The 15,970-nt window shown below is 50.6% G+C and overlaps 1 protein-coding gene across 2 annotated transcripts in view; it reads right to left on the bottom strand.

The window, feature by feature from the left end:
• Unc5b (unc-5 netrin receptor B) overlaps positions 1–14,247 on the bottom strand; it is a 73,606-nt gene extending 59,359 nt beyond the window's left edge. For both annotated transcript variants that reach the window (XM_090346497.1, XM_090346498.1), the window contains exon 1: positions 13,743–14,247. In XM_090346497.1, coding sequence (XP_090202623.1) covers positions 13,743–13,821 — 79 coding nt within the window. In that variant the 5' untranslated portion in view covers positions 13,822–14,247. The remainder of the gene's footprint in view (positions 1–13,742) is intronic.
• Positions 14,248–15,970: the final 1,723 nt, after the last annotated feature.

Below are 15,970 nucleotides of genomic sequence, written 5' to 3'. Positions count from 1 at the left end.
CACTGAGTGCAGAGATGAGGTGTGGTTGTCTTTGAAATGTCCAAGCCAGAGAGGCAAGCCAGACCATCTGCTTATCTGGGGCACATGTAAGAGATGCTCAAAAGCTGCTTATGCAGAGAAACACAGACTCCTTACTAGGGCCTTAACTCGATGAAGGCAGGGCATCCCGGTCTCCTCCACTTAGAATCTGTGTCCTTGATCCTGACCCATTTTCTCCGGCAGCCATCTTGGATTCCAAGAAGTGAGACCACTCACCAAGTGTTAATGACTCTTACTGTAACAAAGCAGCACCTGACCAATCCTCAGACTACTTCTAAACTTGCATGTGAAAGTATTATGTATGCATACCTTCACATTCTTAGCCCCCAGTTCTCCCTACTTATTCTAAAAGCCAAGGTACCGACCCCAGAAAACCACAGAAGACTACTCAAGTTCAGTCTTCCTGTGGCTTCCCAGCAATAAATAATAAATCCCTTTTCTCTGCCTTTCACCAAGTCTCTTTATTTGGCCTATAGGGGAGACATGAGGAACTCTTCTGTGTGAGAGGGTTACCCTTTGTTTCCACCTTTGATGTACAGCCTAGTGGGTGCTGCCAGATCAGTTTGCTTGGCCCGCAATGAGCTAAAAGTTATAACACAGAAGCTTTAATCTCTGGGCCTGGAGTATGGTCCTGCTCTTTTGACACTCACAGTTCTGACACTGATTAGAGCTAAAGCCTGGGACTCTCTACTAGGCCCCCACTGAGTTTCCTGTAGTAAAATAAGATATCCCCTCAGGATGATCTAGAATAGTCTAATGCTTCTTAATCTTTTGAGCAATCTGCCTTGAGTGAGTACTGGTAAGGTGGCAAGCCAGGCAGCACAAACTTAAGCAGTAACTTGGATAGGTGGGCTCTGTCTTAGTCTATAAGGGGGAATAAAAATGCCCACAGATGACCTAGATAGCAGACAGATTCCCAATTCGGCTCTTATCCACATCCTGGAGCTCTGGGTCTATGGACTTTGGTTCCGAAGCAGCTTTGGGGACTGCATACACATAAGCTCCTAGAATTCCCTAGAAGGAGCATTGGCAAAAAGGGAGTCAGGGACTGAGCCAGGGGATTTCTTTACCACCCTTCCCAGCTGGCCAGCATGGGAGGAAGGGAGAGTGGCTGCTCAAGCTAGCCCTTCCCCCTTCCTCTGCAAAGGCACAGTATCCAGGGTGGGGTGGAGGCTACTGTCAAGGGTGTAATAAACGGCTTATTATTGACTGGAGAGTGGCCTGGAGCATGACCTTCCGGCAATCATATCCTCCTCCTGCCTGCCAAGGACTAAGTCCTTTTAATTCCCAACTTCGCTTCAGCCCCCAGGCCACACTCATCACCCCCTGGAGCTGCTAACATTGTAACCCTGGCACCTCCATGAATATACTCTCTGATATTAAGATGGTGAAGGGCTGCCTGGTGCTGGTTTGCCCAGTGGAGGGAAAGCTCTGTCTGTCCATCAGGTGGCAGAAGCTTTTTTTCTGAGACTTCCATCACATGCAGGACTAGTCTGCCTTTTACTAGGCATTTGCAAGTACTTCAGTTCACTTAACAACCAAACAATTACTGAGCATTCAGCAATTTCTTTGGACATCAAGAGAGGCCCAGGGGAAAAGGCCCGATTCTGTCTTGGGGTGGGGTAGATAGTCGATGGACTCACAGGAAGAGTACTGGGTTTAGAGTCCAAACAGCAGAGTTGACCTACACTGGGCTCTGCACTAAAGCTGGGAGATTAAGAGGTCCACTTTACTTTCTACAGCCAGTGAGGGGGTCAAGAGTTTGGCCTAGTGGTAGAGTGCTTGCTAGCATGCATGAAGACCTAAAGCTGAAAGTGGTGCTGTGGCTCAAGTGGTAGAGCTCTAGCCTTGAGAAAAGTCCAAGGACAGTGCTCAGGCCCTGAGTTCAAACCCCACAACTGACAAAAAAAAAAAAAATCTCAGTGAGTGCTAGGGAATGAACCAGGGCCTTGACTATGCTAAATTCAAGCTCGACCACTGAGCCACACATCCAGGCCATTCTTGCACTCTTCTCCCCTCCACCTCTCAAAACTTAATGAGATGCCAATGGTTCACATGTATAATCCTAGCTACTTAGGAGGCTGAGATTTGAAGATCTTCAAAGCCAGGCTGGGCAAAATTGTCAATGAGACTCCATCTCTAATGAACCAGCAAAAACTAGGGCTAAAGATACAGTTCAAGTAGCAGAGTACCAAGAAAGCTGAGCAAGAGGAAGGCCCTGAGTTTAAACTTCAATAACTATCAATCAAGTAAAAAGTAAAATAAAATAGCATGTAATAAAATGATTAATGTGCCAGTTAATTTTGAGCAAACCTTGCACACCTGGATTACATCAGGTGGAGCAGGAATGGATTATTTTTAAGATCCAGTGTAGAAGTGGACAATGACCATAGCCACCATTATCTCTACAGAATGATCTCAGCCCTTAGATTGCTGTGTAAACCAAGCTCCACCAGTTCTATTTCTCAGACGAGGGAACTGATGCCAGCAAGACATTGGTAAGAAATGAAAGGATCAGAGGAAGGGAGTAATCAGGGGAGGCATGAGTAAAGGGAGTGATATTGACCAAGATATATTATATTCACACACTGCTTCCTTCTCTTTCTCTCTTTCTCTCTTTCTTCTTTCTTTCTTTCCCAAGTCCTGGGCCTTGAACTCAGGGCCTGAGCACTGTCCTTGGGCTTTCTCAAGGCTAGAGCTCTACCACTTGAGCCACAGCACCACTTCTGGCTTTTTCTATGTATATGTGGTACCGAGGAATCAAACCCAAGTCTTCGTGCATGCTAGGCAAGCACTCTACCACTAGGCCAAACTCCTGGTCCACACACTGCTTTCTTAAATGGCAATTCCTTTGTGCAACTATTGAAAGATAATTATTTAAAAAAAGGAAAAAAAACTAAAAAAGAAAAAGAAATAAAAGGATTAGGATTGGCTCTCCAGTCTCTGACTCCAAATACTCTGGTGTGATTTGGTGTGGGCATTTATCTGATTTAGTCATTTTCTCCAGTACATCTCTTTCTCCCTCTCTCTCTCTCTCTCTCTCTCTCTCTTTTTTGCCAGTCCTGGGGCTTGAACTCAGGGTCTGGGCACTGTCCTTGGACACACTTTCTGTCCAAAGATAGTTCTCTACCACCTGAGCCACAGCGCCACTTCTGGCTTTTTCTATATATGTGGTATCCAGCAATAGAACCTACGGCTTTGTGCATGCTAGGTGCTCACCTACCACTAGACTATGCTCCCAGCCTCCAATGCATCTCTTATGATCAGACAGGGCAAGGGGAGTGTCTACAGGAAGTTGGGGTTAGAATAGAGTATTCCACCTTGACTCCTGAGAAGCTTGAATGGATCTCCTCACCAGTTCAGAGAGACAATGTGAGGGTCAGCAAGGTGATACAGGCCAGTTGCTGGGCCAGCAAACAGTGTCTGCAGGACATCATGAATTCACATGGCAAGATTACAGACATGGGGCTGGGAGTTTGGCCTAGTGGTAAGAGTGCTTGCCTAGCATGCATGAAGACCAGGGTTCGATTCCTCAGCACTCCACATACATAGAAAAAGCTAGAAGTGGTGCTGTGGCTCAAGTGGTAGAGTGCTAGCCTTGAGAAAGCCCAAGGACAATGCTCAGGCCCTGAGCTCAAGCCACAGGACTGGCAAAAAAAAAAAAAAAGATTACAGACAGTTCCAGGACCCACCCAGCCCCTTCCAACTTCAGCCTGGCTCTGCTTTTGGCCTTTATATATCAGGCTCTATGCAAGCAGCTTGGAACATAAAGTCTGGCCCAGGACCATGGTGGGTCAGGAAGTAAGCACAGAGAAGACAAGTCTGCACCCCACTGCGCCTGCCTGCCTAGTTTTCTAAGAACGGGTGGCTGGTCCAGGCTTATATAACTTCTAACAGGCATGGCAGATGGCACCCTGGCTCAGGTCGAATCCAAGTCCATGTTGACAATGACCTCCCCTGACATGGTGCCCAGGCCTCCTCTGTTCTGGAGCATGGGTACTTGGCAGGAGACGAAAGCACGGAGAGGTATGGGAAACGGCCCCAACTCTTATCATTTAGCTCAGTGACCATGGCCAGGCAAGGAACATGGAAAGGCCAGAGCCCACCTACCAACAAGCAGGTCCCAGTCTAGCCAAGGGGAGCAGGAACCCCTACAGTCTTATAGCTACCACTTCAGGCTGTATCACAGTCCCTGAGGTCACAGCTCCTGACTGCCAGCCTCCTTTCACCTCAGGAGGGCTGGAAGACAGTTTTCCAAAGCACCGCTCTGGGTGGCTTTCTTACTTGGTACTCAACTACTTTTGCTCCTCATGCAGACAGAAGAACTGGGGCCTGGAAGGGGCAGGGTTTGTCGGTCATACCAAAACAGACTTGGCCTTAACAATGAAGCTTCCAGAGTTGTTTACAAATTTATTGGCTACCTCCAGGCCATCACCAAATGAATTCCTGTGCAATCCTAAATTCCCTCTAGGGCAATCAGGAAAACTTGGATGGCTGGAAGGAATCTCAGGGAACCCTGGATGACGGGTCTAATATTCCGCAAGCCAAGCAGGGGTAGAAGAAAGAAAGGAGGGTGATGGGTGATATAGATTCCCTACCCCAGCTCTTTTCCCCAGCAAGCAGTTGAGGACCCTGCATTATAGAGAGGAGATGGAGGCTCTGAGAACTGCAATTTGAACTCTAGTGTTTAGATTCCAGGGTTGATTAATTCTGTTTAATTCATCAGATGAAGCACAGAGTGGGGAAAGAACTGGCCCAATGTCACCGAGTAGATTAGCCATGTAGCTGGGATGAGAATTTAAGCTTTTCTCAACTCAGGAAGGAGTACATGTGTTGTACGTGCGTGCGTGTGTGCGTGCGTGCGTGCGTGCATGTGTGCGCAAAGAAGATGAACCAGACAGAAAATCTGGGAGCAAATCCTCAACAGGGGTCTCTGTGCTCAGCCCTGGTCCTCCTGGGTACCATCTGGGAATTCCAGATCACCTTGTGGTCATGGCTCCTGCCAATAGCCAGTGGGCATCCAACTGTAACATAGCTGTAACATAGCTGGGCAACCAGCCTAGCAATGCCTCAACCAAAGGCTCAGGGAAGTCTATCTCCCAGGAAAATGTTAGTGTTGGGTATGGTGCATGGAGAACCTGCAGATCCTGCAGCCAGAATTGTTCTTTCACTAAGCCCAGCTCTCTCCAGAAAACTGGTGGCAGTTGCTCTGAAGGCCTAGGGCCCTGACTCAAACCTGGGCCTTGACTTTCACATATACTTCTTGCAGGCTCCAGAGCCAGTGGCCACACAAGGGGTACCACAGGAGCCACAGTAACATCCAAGGCAGTGTGCCATGCAAGTCAGAAAAATCATTTTAGAGCCCTTGCCTAGATGTGCCTGGCAAGGCCACCGTGCTGGTTGAGTTCAGAGTGCAGTGGGCCAGTAAGGTGCCACCATCTACCTGCTCAGGCCATCCAAAGAGGCTCTGAGAGCACCTGACTGCAAACATTTGGTTCATTCTTTGTTGGATTTAGGCAACAGATTCTTTGTTATCCTGGGGTTCTGACCACTGAAGACTTGGCTCTGACTTCTACTATGCCTGGTAGGAATGAGTGCTCAGAGAAAACCAGCAGAGAAGCAGGCAAGCAAGAGGACACGCCATAAACTAAGGAATGGCATCTCCTACTCTTTTGTGACTCATCTGCAGTAGCAATTCTGTGCATTGTAGGGACCCATTGCTGTGCCCTCCTGGGCAAGGGACAAAGGCTCTGCACAAAGGTTGTTTACTCATCCATTCTGTACCTATGTACCTGGTACTGTGTGGCATCCAGGGACACACATTAAGTTCTCCTATGTCACTTTACATCATTGCTGTCCCTGGTCACCTAGTCAATTCAACCCATCACACTTGACCTGTTGACCCTGAATTCCCATGCCCAGAGCCCTGAATGACAAGAAAAAGGGAACAGATGTGAGTCTGTCCCTATGACAGACCCCACCCCACCCCACCCTAGGTCACCACTCCCACTGTCCAGCCATGTCACAGAATGACCAAAGGTGGGGTGGGGGAGGAGCCAGGAACAACTTTCCTGGAATTTCTGATTCAACTTCTTATAAACTCAGCATCTCACATGGGTGTCCAAGCCCGGGCCTGGCAGACGGCACCTCTGATCACATTACAGGGCGGCTTCCCTTTGGCTGTCTCCTGACACTGGTAATGCCTCCAGACGCCACTTGGGGTCTCTGGGGGTTGCAGGCTGGTGGGTAATGGCAGACTTGGTGATACCTCCAGATTGCTGGATAGCAAGCTGGGCATCAGGGAGCACAAAAGATAGTGTCTCTCCTCCTGCTGACCCTTGCTCATCAGCTAGCTCTCTGGACCCATAGTTGTTGCTAGCAGAGACTCTGATCCCTTACTCTACAGCCCAGTTCTACTTCTAGGGGGAGAAGCTAGGCCCAACCCTGGCTGAAACACAGCCATGTATCCTAAGAGGGACAAGAAAATGAAAGGCAATGGGTATCAAAAAAGCCCTGCTGGCCAGGTGCTGGTGGCTCACACCTATAATCTTAGCTACTCAAGAGGCTGAGATTTGAGATTTGAGGATTGAGATTTTGAAGACAGCCTGGGCAGGAAAGTCTGTAAGACTCTTTCCTTTAATCACACACACACACACACACACACACACACACACACACACACACACGAAGAAAAGCCTGTTTATGTGTCATCTCTTATCACATGACCATTGGAAGGGCAAGACTATCTCTTGGTGGAAGTGGCTAGGGTACAGGGAGTACAGAGTTATAGCAGCCACCTGGCCTAAATATGGGGTAGGAATCACAACTTCTCATTCGAAAGCCTTGGGCTCTTTCTGCTACACTGAACAGGACATCTCAGAATGAACCCTAGAAATCTTGTTCCAATAGATGATGAGACAGGCATCCAACTCTGACAGCAGAGTTTATTTTCTGGGTGAGAGTGCAGGATTTCCTACCTAAGACCTCTCCTACCTAGCTGACACCCTGCTAATCCCTGAGGTGTCGATCAAGCTCCATCCTTCCCTCCTCCAGGAAGCCTTTCCTGACAACCTCCATTCCCAAGAGCCTCTACAATGCTAAGATTGGTGCTGTTGCTGCCACCACATTTCACAGATGAAAAAAAGAAAAAGCTCAGAGAGGGTTCCACGACACACAGATGGACGCAGAGTCAGGATGTGAACCAGAATAAAGCTTGCCCTCTAAACATGGCACTACAATACATTTTTCAGGGAACATATATCTTGGGTCATTCCTGAATTCCTCTTGGTTGTACCATCACATACTCCCCTGGCATCCAAGTCTGGCAGGCCTGGAACAGACTTCTTGAAGTGACCTCAAGCCCAGTAATTCTTCTAATGTCTAACCAAAGCTTGGCTCACCTCTGACCCCAGAGCCCAGCACTTGTTTAGAATGAATGAATGACTGAATGAAGGACTGGCTAATGTGAAGTAGGATTTCCCAAACCTGCCTCTCTCTTTCACCCTTGAGAAGTAGAGGTGAAGGCACAGGGCCAAGGATTGGGCAGGCTGTCCTGTTACACTCTTCTCAAGACCCCTTGAAACCTCAGCAGTCCTCCTCCATCTCCTGGAGCTCTTGGACTTCGAGGTGGGAGATGTTCACAGAGCAGGAAAAAAAGGAATGAAGTCCTGCATGGTGATTTATGGCTTGAGTGGAGAGACAGAGAGAATAAGAGAGAGAGACAGAAAGGGTGGGGAAAACACACTCAGGGCCGCATAATGCACACAAGGGCACTCCAGTCGATATATTGACTTTACAGAAGGGCCTCTGCAAACACAAGTGGCTCTGGACCTCAGCTACCTCTATCTCTCACTAGCTGCTGGGGCCTTTCAGGATAGAGCCAGATAGAAAATACTACAGTCCTTAACCATCAGCCTTCCATCTCTACCCCACTCCAAACTTACAGCCAGGGAAGGAGACCAATAAACCTACTGGGATCCAAAGAAGGAAAATTTTGGCCCATAGTCATAAAACAGAGACAGGACAGTAACTCCTAAGCAGGAGCTACTGGGTCTCCATACCCTGAACCTCCTGGCTTTCTCCTTCCCCCTTTCTGTCTCCCCTGGAGAAAGAAGACCCTGAGCAGGTGTGTGCTAACAGACACACCTGACCAGTCATGTAAGCTGGGCGTCATGTTAAGGGCTATGACGGTGACACATTATCCTCAATTTACAGATGAGGAAACTGAGGCATGGTGAGGTGATTGGCCCCGACCACTGAGTTGTTGGGAAGCTATTTGGATTTCAGAATTCCACCAGGCCATACCATTCAGGCCTTTCTCCTGAATTTAAGGTTCTTGAGATCTAATCTACAATAAACTACCAAAATCCAGAAATGGGAGCTGTGGCTAGAGTGCTAGCATTGAGAAAAAGAAGCTCAGGGACAGTGTCTAGGTCGTGAGTTCAAATCCTAGAAACAGCACACACACACACACACACACACACACAGAGGGGGGGAGAGGGAGAGGGAGAGGGAGAGAGGGAGAGAAGACAAGAAAATGGAAATATGGTGAGGGGTGGCTCCCCCAAGGATTTGTGCCAACCTCAAGAGACGGCTGGCAGACACATTTCCAGCAAATTCCAGGAAACTTTCACAAGGGAGATGATGGGATGCAGGTGAGAGAGCAGACCCCTACTCTCACACCTCCCACTGCCCTGAGTTAGCTGGGTCCCCCAGCAAGCAGTAGCAACCCCAATTCTACAGGCTGGCTCAGGCGCATCACCAGCCAAGCTTGCTTTGATCCCTTCTAGACCTACCCCCAGGTGACCTGTCCCTTTGGCACTCAGCAGGAGAAGGTGATTCTGCCTTCTAACAACAGAACTTGACCATCTGCTTATAGCCCAGAGGCAGGGCAGCAGTAGCCAGGTCTCCATAGCACTGGAGGACAAATGTCTGGTGTCCCACCCAGAAGAAGAATCCCCCAACTCCCATTCCGCTGGTGAAGGCCACACAGTAAGTACATTTACTGATTCATACCCGAACAAGCAGTGACCACACCCATACATGGCGCCCCCACATACCCAAACAAAGGGCTGCGTGCATCATACACCTCTTCCACAAAAGGTGCAAACCTCCACACACACACATACCCTCCTCCAGGCAGTCTTCACCTCCACACACACCTAACACCCCAAAGTGACGAGCTACTTCCCTCCCCTCCTACTGCACACTCCTGCTGCCTCCCATCCCATCTCCTCAATACCCATTCTCACCCCCTACACACACTCACACCCACAAGCCTGCATTCCCCAGAGGAACTCTCTCCCTCCCTCTCTCCCCCCTCTCTCTCTCCCTCTCTCCCTCTCTCTCTTTCTCTCTGCTCACTGCAGGCAGAACTGATGGGGACAGAGGTGAGAAGGAGATGGTGGAAAGAAGTTTCCAAGGGCTGGAACAGACCAGTTTAGCTCAGTTGAGGAGGGAGATGATGAGGAAGGAAATGGGGACCAGAAGCAGGAGGGTCTTGAAACAATCCAGGTGACAGTGACACCGAATACAACTACCAAGTTGCAGAGATGCTAATCAGGCGGCTTTGTCAGAGGAGAGGGTGCATTTGGAAGAGCTTCTAACAGCCCAGCACTTTGGGAGAGAAGAGGGAACCAAAAGGAAGTTGGGAATGGGGGGCGGATTCTAATGGATGCCTGCACTTTAGCAAATCATTTTGATGCCATCAGCATAGGGAAAGACCCGGAAGCCAGAGAAGGGGCGCCCCAGGGACTGGGGTCATAGTTCACTCTACCTGGGCTATCAGCCTTCCCTGGTGTGCTAGTGTTCCCAAAAAGTGTCTCAGACAGATTTCCCCAAGGTGCAAAATAGAGAAGGGGCAAAGGGGGCTAGAGGCTGTGCCCCAGCTACAATTTCAGGAGTCAAGAGTGTAAGGTGGCATGCCCTTGGTCCTCTCCTTACATGATTTTAATTGTAGTGATTTTCATTTCCTTTAAAAAAAAAAAAAAAGGAGGGGGGGAGACAAAGGCTCAGGGCACATTTGTTTGGTTTCATTTTGCCTTCACAGCTTGGATGAGTGTCTGTGAAGGCTGTTTAGGAAACTCATGGAGAGAAGAGAACGGGATGCCAACTCATGCCTGGACAGCTACCTTCCTCCTCCCTTCCTGGGGACCATCTGCCTAGGTAGTTCTTTTCTTGGGCCCAGGACCTAACCCTACACTCCAGTCTAGGACCTGGCCCCATTGCCTGTCCCTGTGCACCTCATTAGATTCCAAGTTGTCTCCTTTCCATCCCAACCCAGCCCAGGCCTGAGATTTGAAGACTGCAGCCAGTAGGCCTGGGAGACTCCAGGATTACCCATCCATGCACAATCACCTGCCCAACTTGCTCTCTAAGCACTTGGGGTGGAAGGGGTGCAGCTTGCCTAATGCTCATCCCAAGTCCCAGATATATCTGTGCCTCAGGGAAGGGCAGATCTCATCTGAAGTGTGACAAGGGGTCACTAGACCTTCAGTCTGGAAGAAACTCCACAAGGACATAGGCTGCTAAAAGATCCCCAATTGCCAGTTTGCATAGGGCTCTACTCCTGCTATGTAGCTACACAGCCCAGGGAGTGTGGTTTATGACTTATTTTACTTTTCCCCCAGGTCAGGGCAGTTGCCAAGAAGGTCTGCTAACACCTGGTCTCAGGATTTTACTCCTAACCTTAGCCTGTGCCCTGGGTACTTGATGCCAAACAGACCCTCTTTTCTCTGTCCTACTGCAAGCTGTACTCATAACACAGCTATCAAGATAATTCCAGCTTTAGATTCAGACCCACACTGCAGAGTCTCTAGACCAGAAGGAAGAGTCAGAAGCACAAAGTTGAAGGGCATAAGGGCTATGTTCAAATCCTGAGTTTACCCCCCGAGCCACAATGTGACTTTGGGTAAGTAAAAGAGCCTGTCCCCAAAACTTAAGCAGTTAAATAAGCAGATTGAAACAAGGGAATTGTTTGGTCCTACAGAATCTCCTGTTGGGGGGTGGTGGGTGGAAGGAAGGAGACAGATTACAGGAGAAATTCCTCCCCTGCAGTGGTACTTTCCCTTTAATGAGAAAACCCATTAAGACACTTGATTTTCCATTTGCTTAAGTGAAATGGGTACTTGCTATAGTGTAAAGCGAGCTGAGGACAAGCTGCCACCACCACCACTACCCCCGCCACTGCTGCCATTGCCAACACACACACACACACACACACACACACACACACACACACACACACGGCAGAAACACTAGGAAAATTCTAGTTTTAATTGCACCTTAAAATGAACATTATCAAGCCATTTCAGTTCTCCTCAACCATCCCAGCCAGAGGCCAAGAGTTATTAAAAGCTCCAGGAAGGGCTTTAGGTGTTAGGATAGGATGGGAGAAAAACTCTTAGGGCCAGCCAGAGCTTCTGAAATGCTGCCTCTGACTAGTCACTTGTTGATTTGGGAAAAAAAAAATGTACATTCTGGCCTTTGTTTTCCCCATCTGTGCAATGGGATTCATGAGTAATTCAATGAAAAAAAAAGCCAAAGAGCATCCGAAAAGAAAGATGCTCTGTGCCTTTGACATGGGAGGAAAACAGGCTGTGTGGGAGGAAGAAGCATCCTCTCTCTCCTGAAGGCAGGTTTTAAAGGGCAGCATATTCCCGGCAAAGGAAGGCAAAGCCGACCCCACCACTTGGCTCCTCTCCAGAGTAGTGGGCAGGCAGCCCCTGCTGTGCTAAGTAATGAGCACAATTCCAACACGGCTCCTGCTCACTAGTGAGAAATCAAAGCTGGGTATTAGAGGCCATTTCTGGCTGGGCACTGTTCGTGCTCAGATCCATCAAAGCCCTGGGCCTGGGGTTTCTTCTGGGGAAGGTGGAGGCGGGCAGTTTTGTTAAGTAGGAAAAGCAGGCCACCCCCAGCCTTCCTGGCCCAGCCCACCCACCCCAAAGAACTCCAGGCACACCAGTCTTGAGTTTTGGGTTGTTGTTTTTTATTTTCTTCCTAGCCAAGTCCCCTCCCCACCCTGCTTAGTCTTGGTATTTATTCCTCATCCCACTGCTTGGCGAGTACAAAAAAAAAAAGCTTCTCAAGATGCAACCACAGGCCCTTTTACAAGACTTCAATCACCTTCTCAGCACCTTCAAACCAGAAACCAACACCCAATCCAGCACCTCCCACACCTAACTGCACCTTTTAAACAAGGTTGGTCATTCCACAGCCTGCCTTGCCTTTGCCCATCATTACCTTCCAACTTCAAAACACTGTTTTAAATACCAGAGTCTGCCCAAATCATAATTAACTTGGATCAAATGGTTGAGTGTTGTAACTTTATAGCACAGGGCTTAGGAAAAAAAAAAAAAAAAAAGGTGGGGGATGTGGTAAAACCAAGCCCTTATTCCTGGTTGTGAGAATCATTAATTCCAGTGCCAGAGATCTTTGGCTGGGGTTGGGGGTAGGGGAGTGGGGAGATAATGAGGATCCGATAAGTGCATTCCCACCCAAGGTGAGCCAGGGCAGGGGGGCATCATCTTGACCACTTCCTGATCCAGTATTCCTATCCAATTCTCAGCCTCGGCTCGGGGAAACTCTATGCAGGATGCTGCTTTGACACCCTTTTCCTGAGGAGTCAGGTTGCTCTGCTGGCAGTCTGACCTGCTTGGTTTGAAACACCACCAGGACTCCCCCCCTCAAGGACTCACTCAGCTCAGTGAAAACTAGTTCAGCTGCAAGGCAGAGGCGGTGAACAGGCAAGACACACACAGAAGAGGACATCAGTAATAATAATAATAATAATAATAATAATAATAATAATAATAATAATAATAAAAGTAGGAGCCCATCAACCCTCTGAAGGCCTCCAAGACAGCGCATGTGATCTATTTCTCGGACAGGGAGAGTGTCTGTGACCCATTTAAAATAGGAAACTCGGCAGGAATACTACATACCCCCACCTCCTATCTCACACACACACACACACACACACACACACACACACACACACACACACACACACACACACACACACACACACACACACGCTCACACCCTGAAGAAGAAAAAAGCTTGCAAATCTGCGATCTCAGCAAAGCTGCGTGTAGAGAGTTGGGCTGTTCCCCCTCCACTAACCAAAGCCCTTCCACCCGACCTCCTCCTAGGCGGGACGGTACCCCCGCCCGCGTCGACGCCTCCCGGGGTCTCCCTCTCATTCGCTCCCCCCTCCTTCGGGTCTGGAGGTGTTCCTGCCCGTACGAGCGCGCCGTGGAGCCTGGGCGAGCCGGGGCTCGGACTGGGAAGTTGCAGGCGAACTGGCGCGGAAAGCACACCTGACCCGCGTCGCCAGTTCTCGGGCGCCATCGCCGGGCCGTAAGGGAGCCAGGTGTCCTGTCTGGGGCTCAGACCCTCGAACGAGACGCCCTTTTCGGGGAGAAGAAGCCAAGTCCTTTCGGGGGGCGGGGGGCAGGGGCGGGAAGCCCGACAGGACGCTTCGGGCTAGCTCCAACCCCCGGGTGGGTCCGCGCGCCCCACCACACCCCACGGAGGTCGCCGCGCCACCTCCCGCTCGGATGGCGCGGGGAAATCTGCCTGGTGACTTGGGGGCGCCCCCGGCCCGCGAAGAGCCGTCCCAAGTCGGAGGGGGGGCAAAGGGGAGCGCAAGGGTCGCCTCCCCTCCCGGGGTGCCCTTCCCGTGCCCCGCCGCTTCCTACCGGCTCGGCTCAGCGTCGGGTCCCAGCAGAGCAGCAGCGCCAGCAGCAGCGCGCCCCGCGCCCCGCTGCGGGTCCACATGCTCCCGCGGCCCGGCTCGGGCGCTTCTCCTCCCGGGCTCTCTCCCTGGCCCCAGCCTCGCCGCCGCCGTCTCCGCCGCCGCCGCCGCCGCCTCGCCGTCCTCCCCGGCGCCCGGCCGCGCCAGCCCGTGCCCTCCGTGAGGGCAGCGGCAGCCACGCTGCGTGGAGGGCCGCCCGGCGCTCGGAGCACGGTGGGTGCCCGGCGCCCCGCTCCGGAGCCGGGCTCCGACGCGACCACTCTCTCTGCGCTCCGGAGGCTCCGGGGGCTCCACGGAAAAACGCTGCCCGGACTCTCCGGCTTGGGATCTGAAGTTGAGCTACCCAAACCGCGCCGAGCCGTGCAAGTCCCGGTACGCCCCGCTTCGCGCGCCCGGCTGCTTCCCAGCGGCTCCGGGGGCCCCGCTGGCCCGCCGCCCGCCACACCGCCGAGCGCCGCCACTGCGCGCTCGTCCGACTGAGTCCGCCAGCCCCGGGCCGGGAGGACCGCGCGCGGACGGGGCGGGGCCCGGCGGCAGGGGGCGGGGCCCGGCGGCAGGGGGCGGGGCCCGGCGGCCGGCGGTGGGCGGGGCGGGGGACCTTTGAAGGGGGAGCCCGACAGCCACCTGGGTGTGGCTGCAGCAGGACTGGAAGGGGCCCTCTCAGTGGGAGTTTCTCGAGGGACGCTTAGCTCTACGTCTTGGAAAATTGTCCGCTGGAGTGTAGCTGAAACCTAGTTTCACCCATTTTTCTTTCCAAAAACAAAGAAAACGGGCCCTAGAGTCCTCTTTTTTTTTTTTTGTAGTACCTATGCTCTTTTTATTAGAAAACCTTGTTAAATTACTAATAACATTTGTTGGCTGTTCTCTACTTTCCCAACTTTACACATATATTATCTTGTAACAAACTTAAGAGATTAGAATACATGATGTAGGACATCATGGCAGATAACCCTGGAGTCCTCTTGACGTTGCTATGTCAGCCTACAACCCCTGACTCAACGCAAGACCTTCACTTCTGCCATGGCTCTGCTTTTCTTACAGGTTGGAGGTAGGGTTGGAGGATCTCTACAAAATAAAGCTCCCTAAAAGAAAATCTCAAGCTTCTGATTAAGAAGGGTTCTGAGTAGGAAGTTTACAGTGTGTGAATTTGGGTATCCATTAGATTAGGGTCTTCCTGTTGGCTTCTACTTGTCTGCAGGACCCTGGAGGGAGCTGTTTGCCAGACTCTTGGAGCATCTCCCATAGCAGAGCCTAGGATGTGGCCAACCAGACCTCAAAGTCACAGTGGGGCCAAACAGGGAGGGTTCCTGTTTGACTCAGTGTAAATTTAGGCTGTATTCCTTGTCTGTGTCCTTCCATGAGTTACTTAACTGTCTCATTATCTCAAAATGGAGAATCATTTAACAGTTACTATTAACTGCTTCATAAGGGAATGTGGAATTGAGTGGGAAAAATATACCTGGAAGCCATAACATGAATGCCAGTAGTCCCTATTTCTCCAATGCTCCCCCCCTAGCCAGTTTCAGGTAGAAAATTCTGACCACCCAAAAGTGGACCTAGGAGACTCTGGAAGGATAGTCACTGCCTCCACCCGAAATCCAGAGAAAACTAGAGTGGATCTGCTCACATGGACAGATCTAGTGTGCTGGTCTCTAGTGTCTCTAGTGTGCTGGTTCCATATTTAAGCATTTTTGAATGCAGTGTCTTAGCTCCTTTACCTCTCTCTGACCATTTATATCCCCATTTTACAGATGTAAAAATGAAGGCACAGAGATGTAAACGTGGAAGGGCCAGGAAAAAGAAGAATTGCAGATACTCTCTGAGCTTGGGGGTGGTGAAGGGAGAGCTGTTCTGGGACAGTTTCCCTGGGGCTGGATTGGCTGTGAGATTAGTTTGACCAGCAAGAATATCTAGACCACCTTGTTCCTTCTCACCTCACCTCTCTTGTTGAGTACCTAGGATTTTCCTTGTTTCTGCAGCTGGGATCTCAAGTCACTTCTCAAGTACTAGGAGAAGCCTGCTGCTTTTTAGGTAAGGGAAATCCAAAAGAGGGCCAGGGAGGAGAGGCAGTGGAGGGGGGAAGGGGCCTGTCATAGGATCAGGCACCCCCAGCCAAGACCAAGAGAGAAAGGGTTGTGGGGGGCAGGCCTATTGCCGCCCACTGGCTAGAAA

The sequence above is a fragment of the Megascapheus bottae genome, chromosome 15 (assembly GCF_031878675.1).
Source record: "Megascapheus bottae isolate mThoBot1 chromosome 15, mThoBot2.hap1, whole genome shotgun sequence".
Taxonomy (NCBI): Eukaryota; Metazoa; Chordata; class Mammalia; order Rodentia; family Geomyidae; genus Megascapheus; species Megascapheus bottae.
This window is presented reverse-complemented; position numbering and strand designations above follow the sequence as displayed.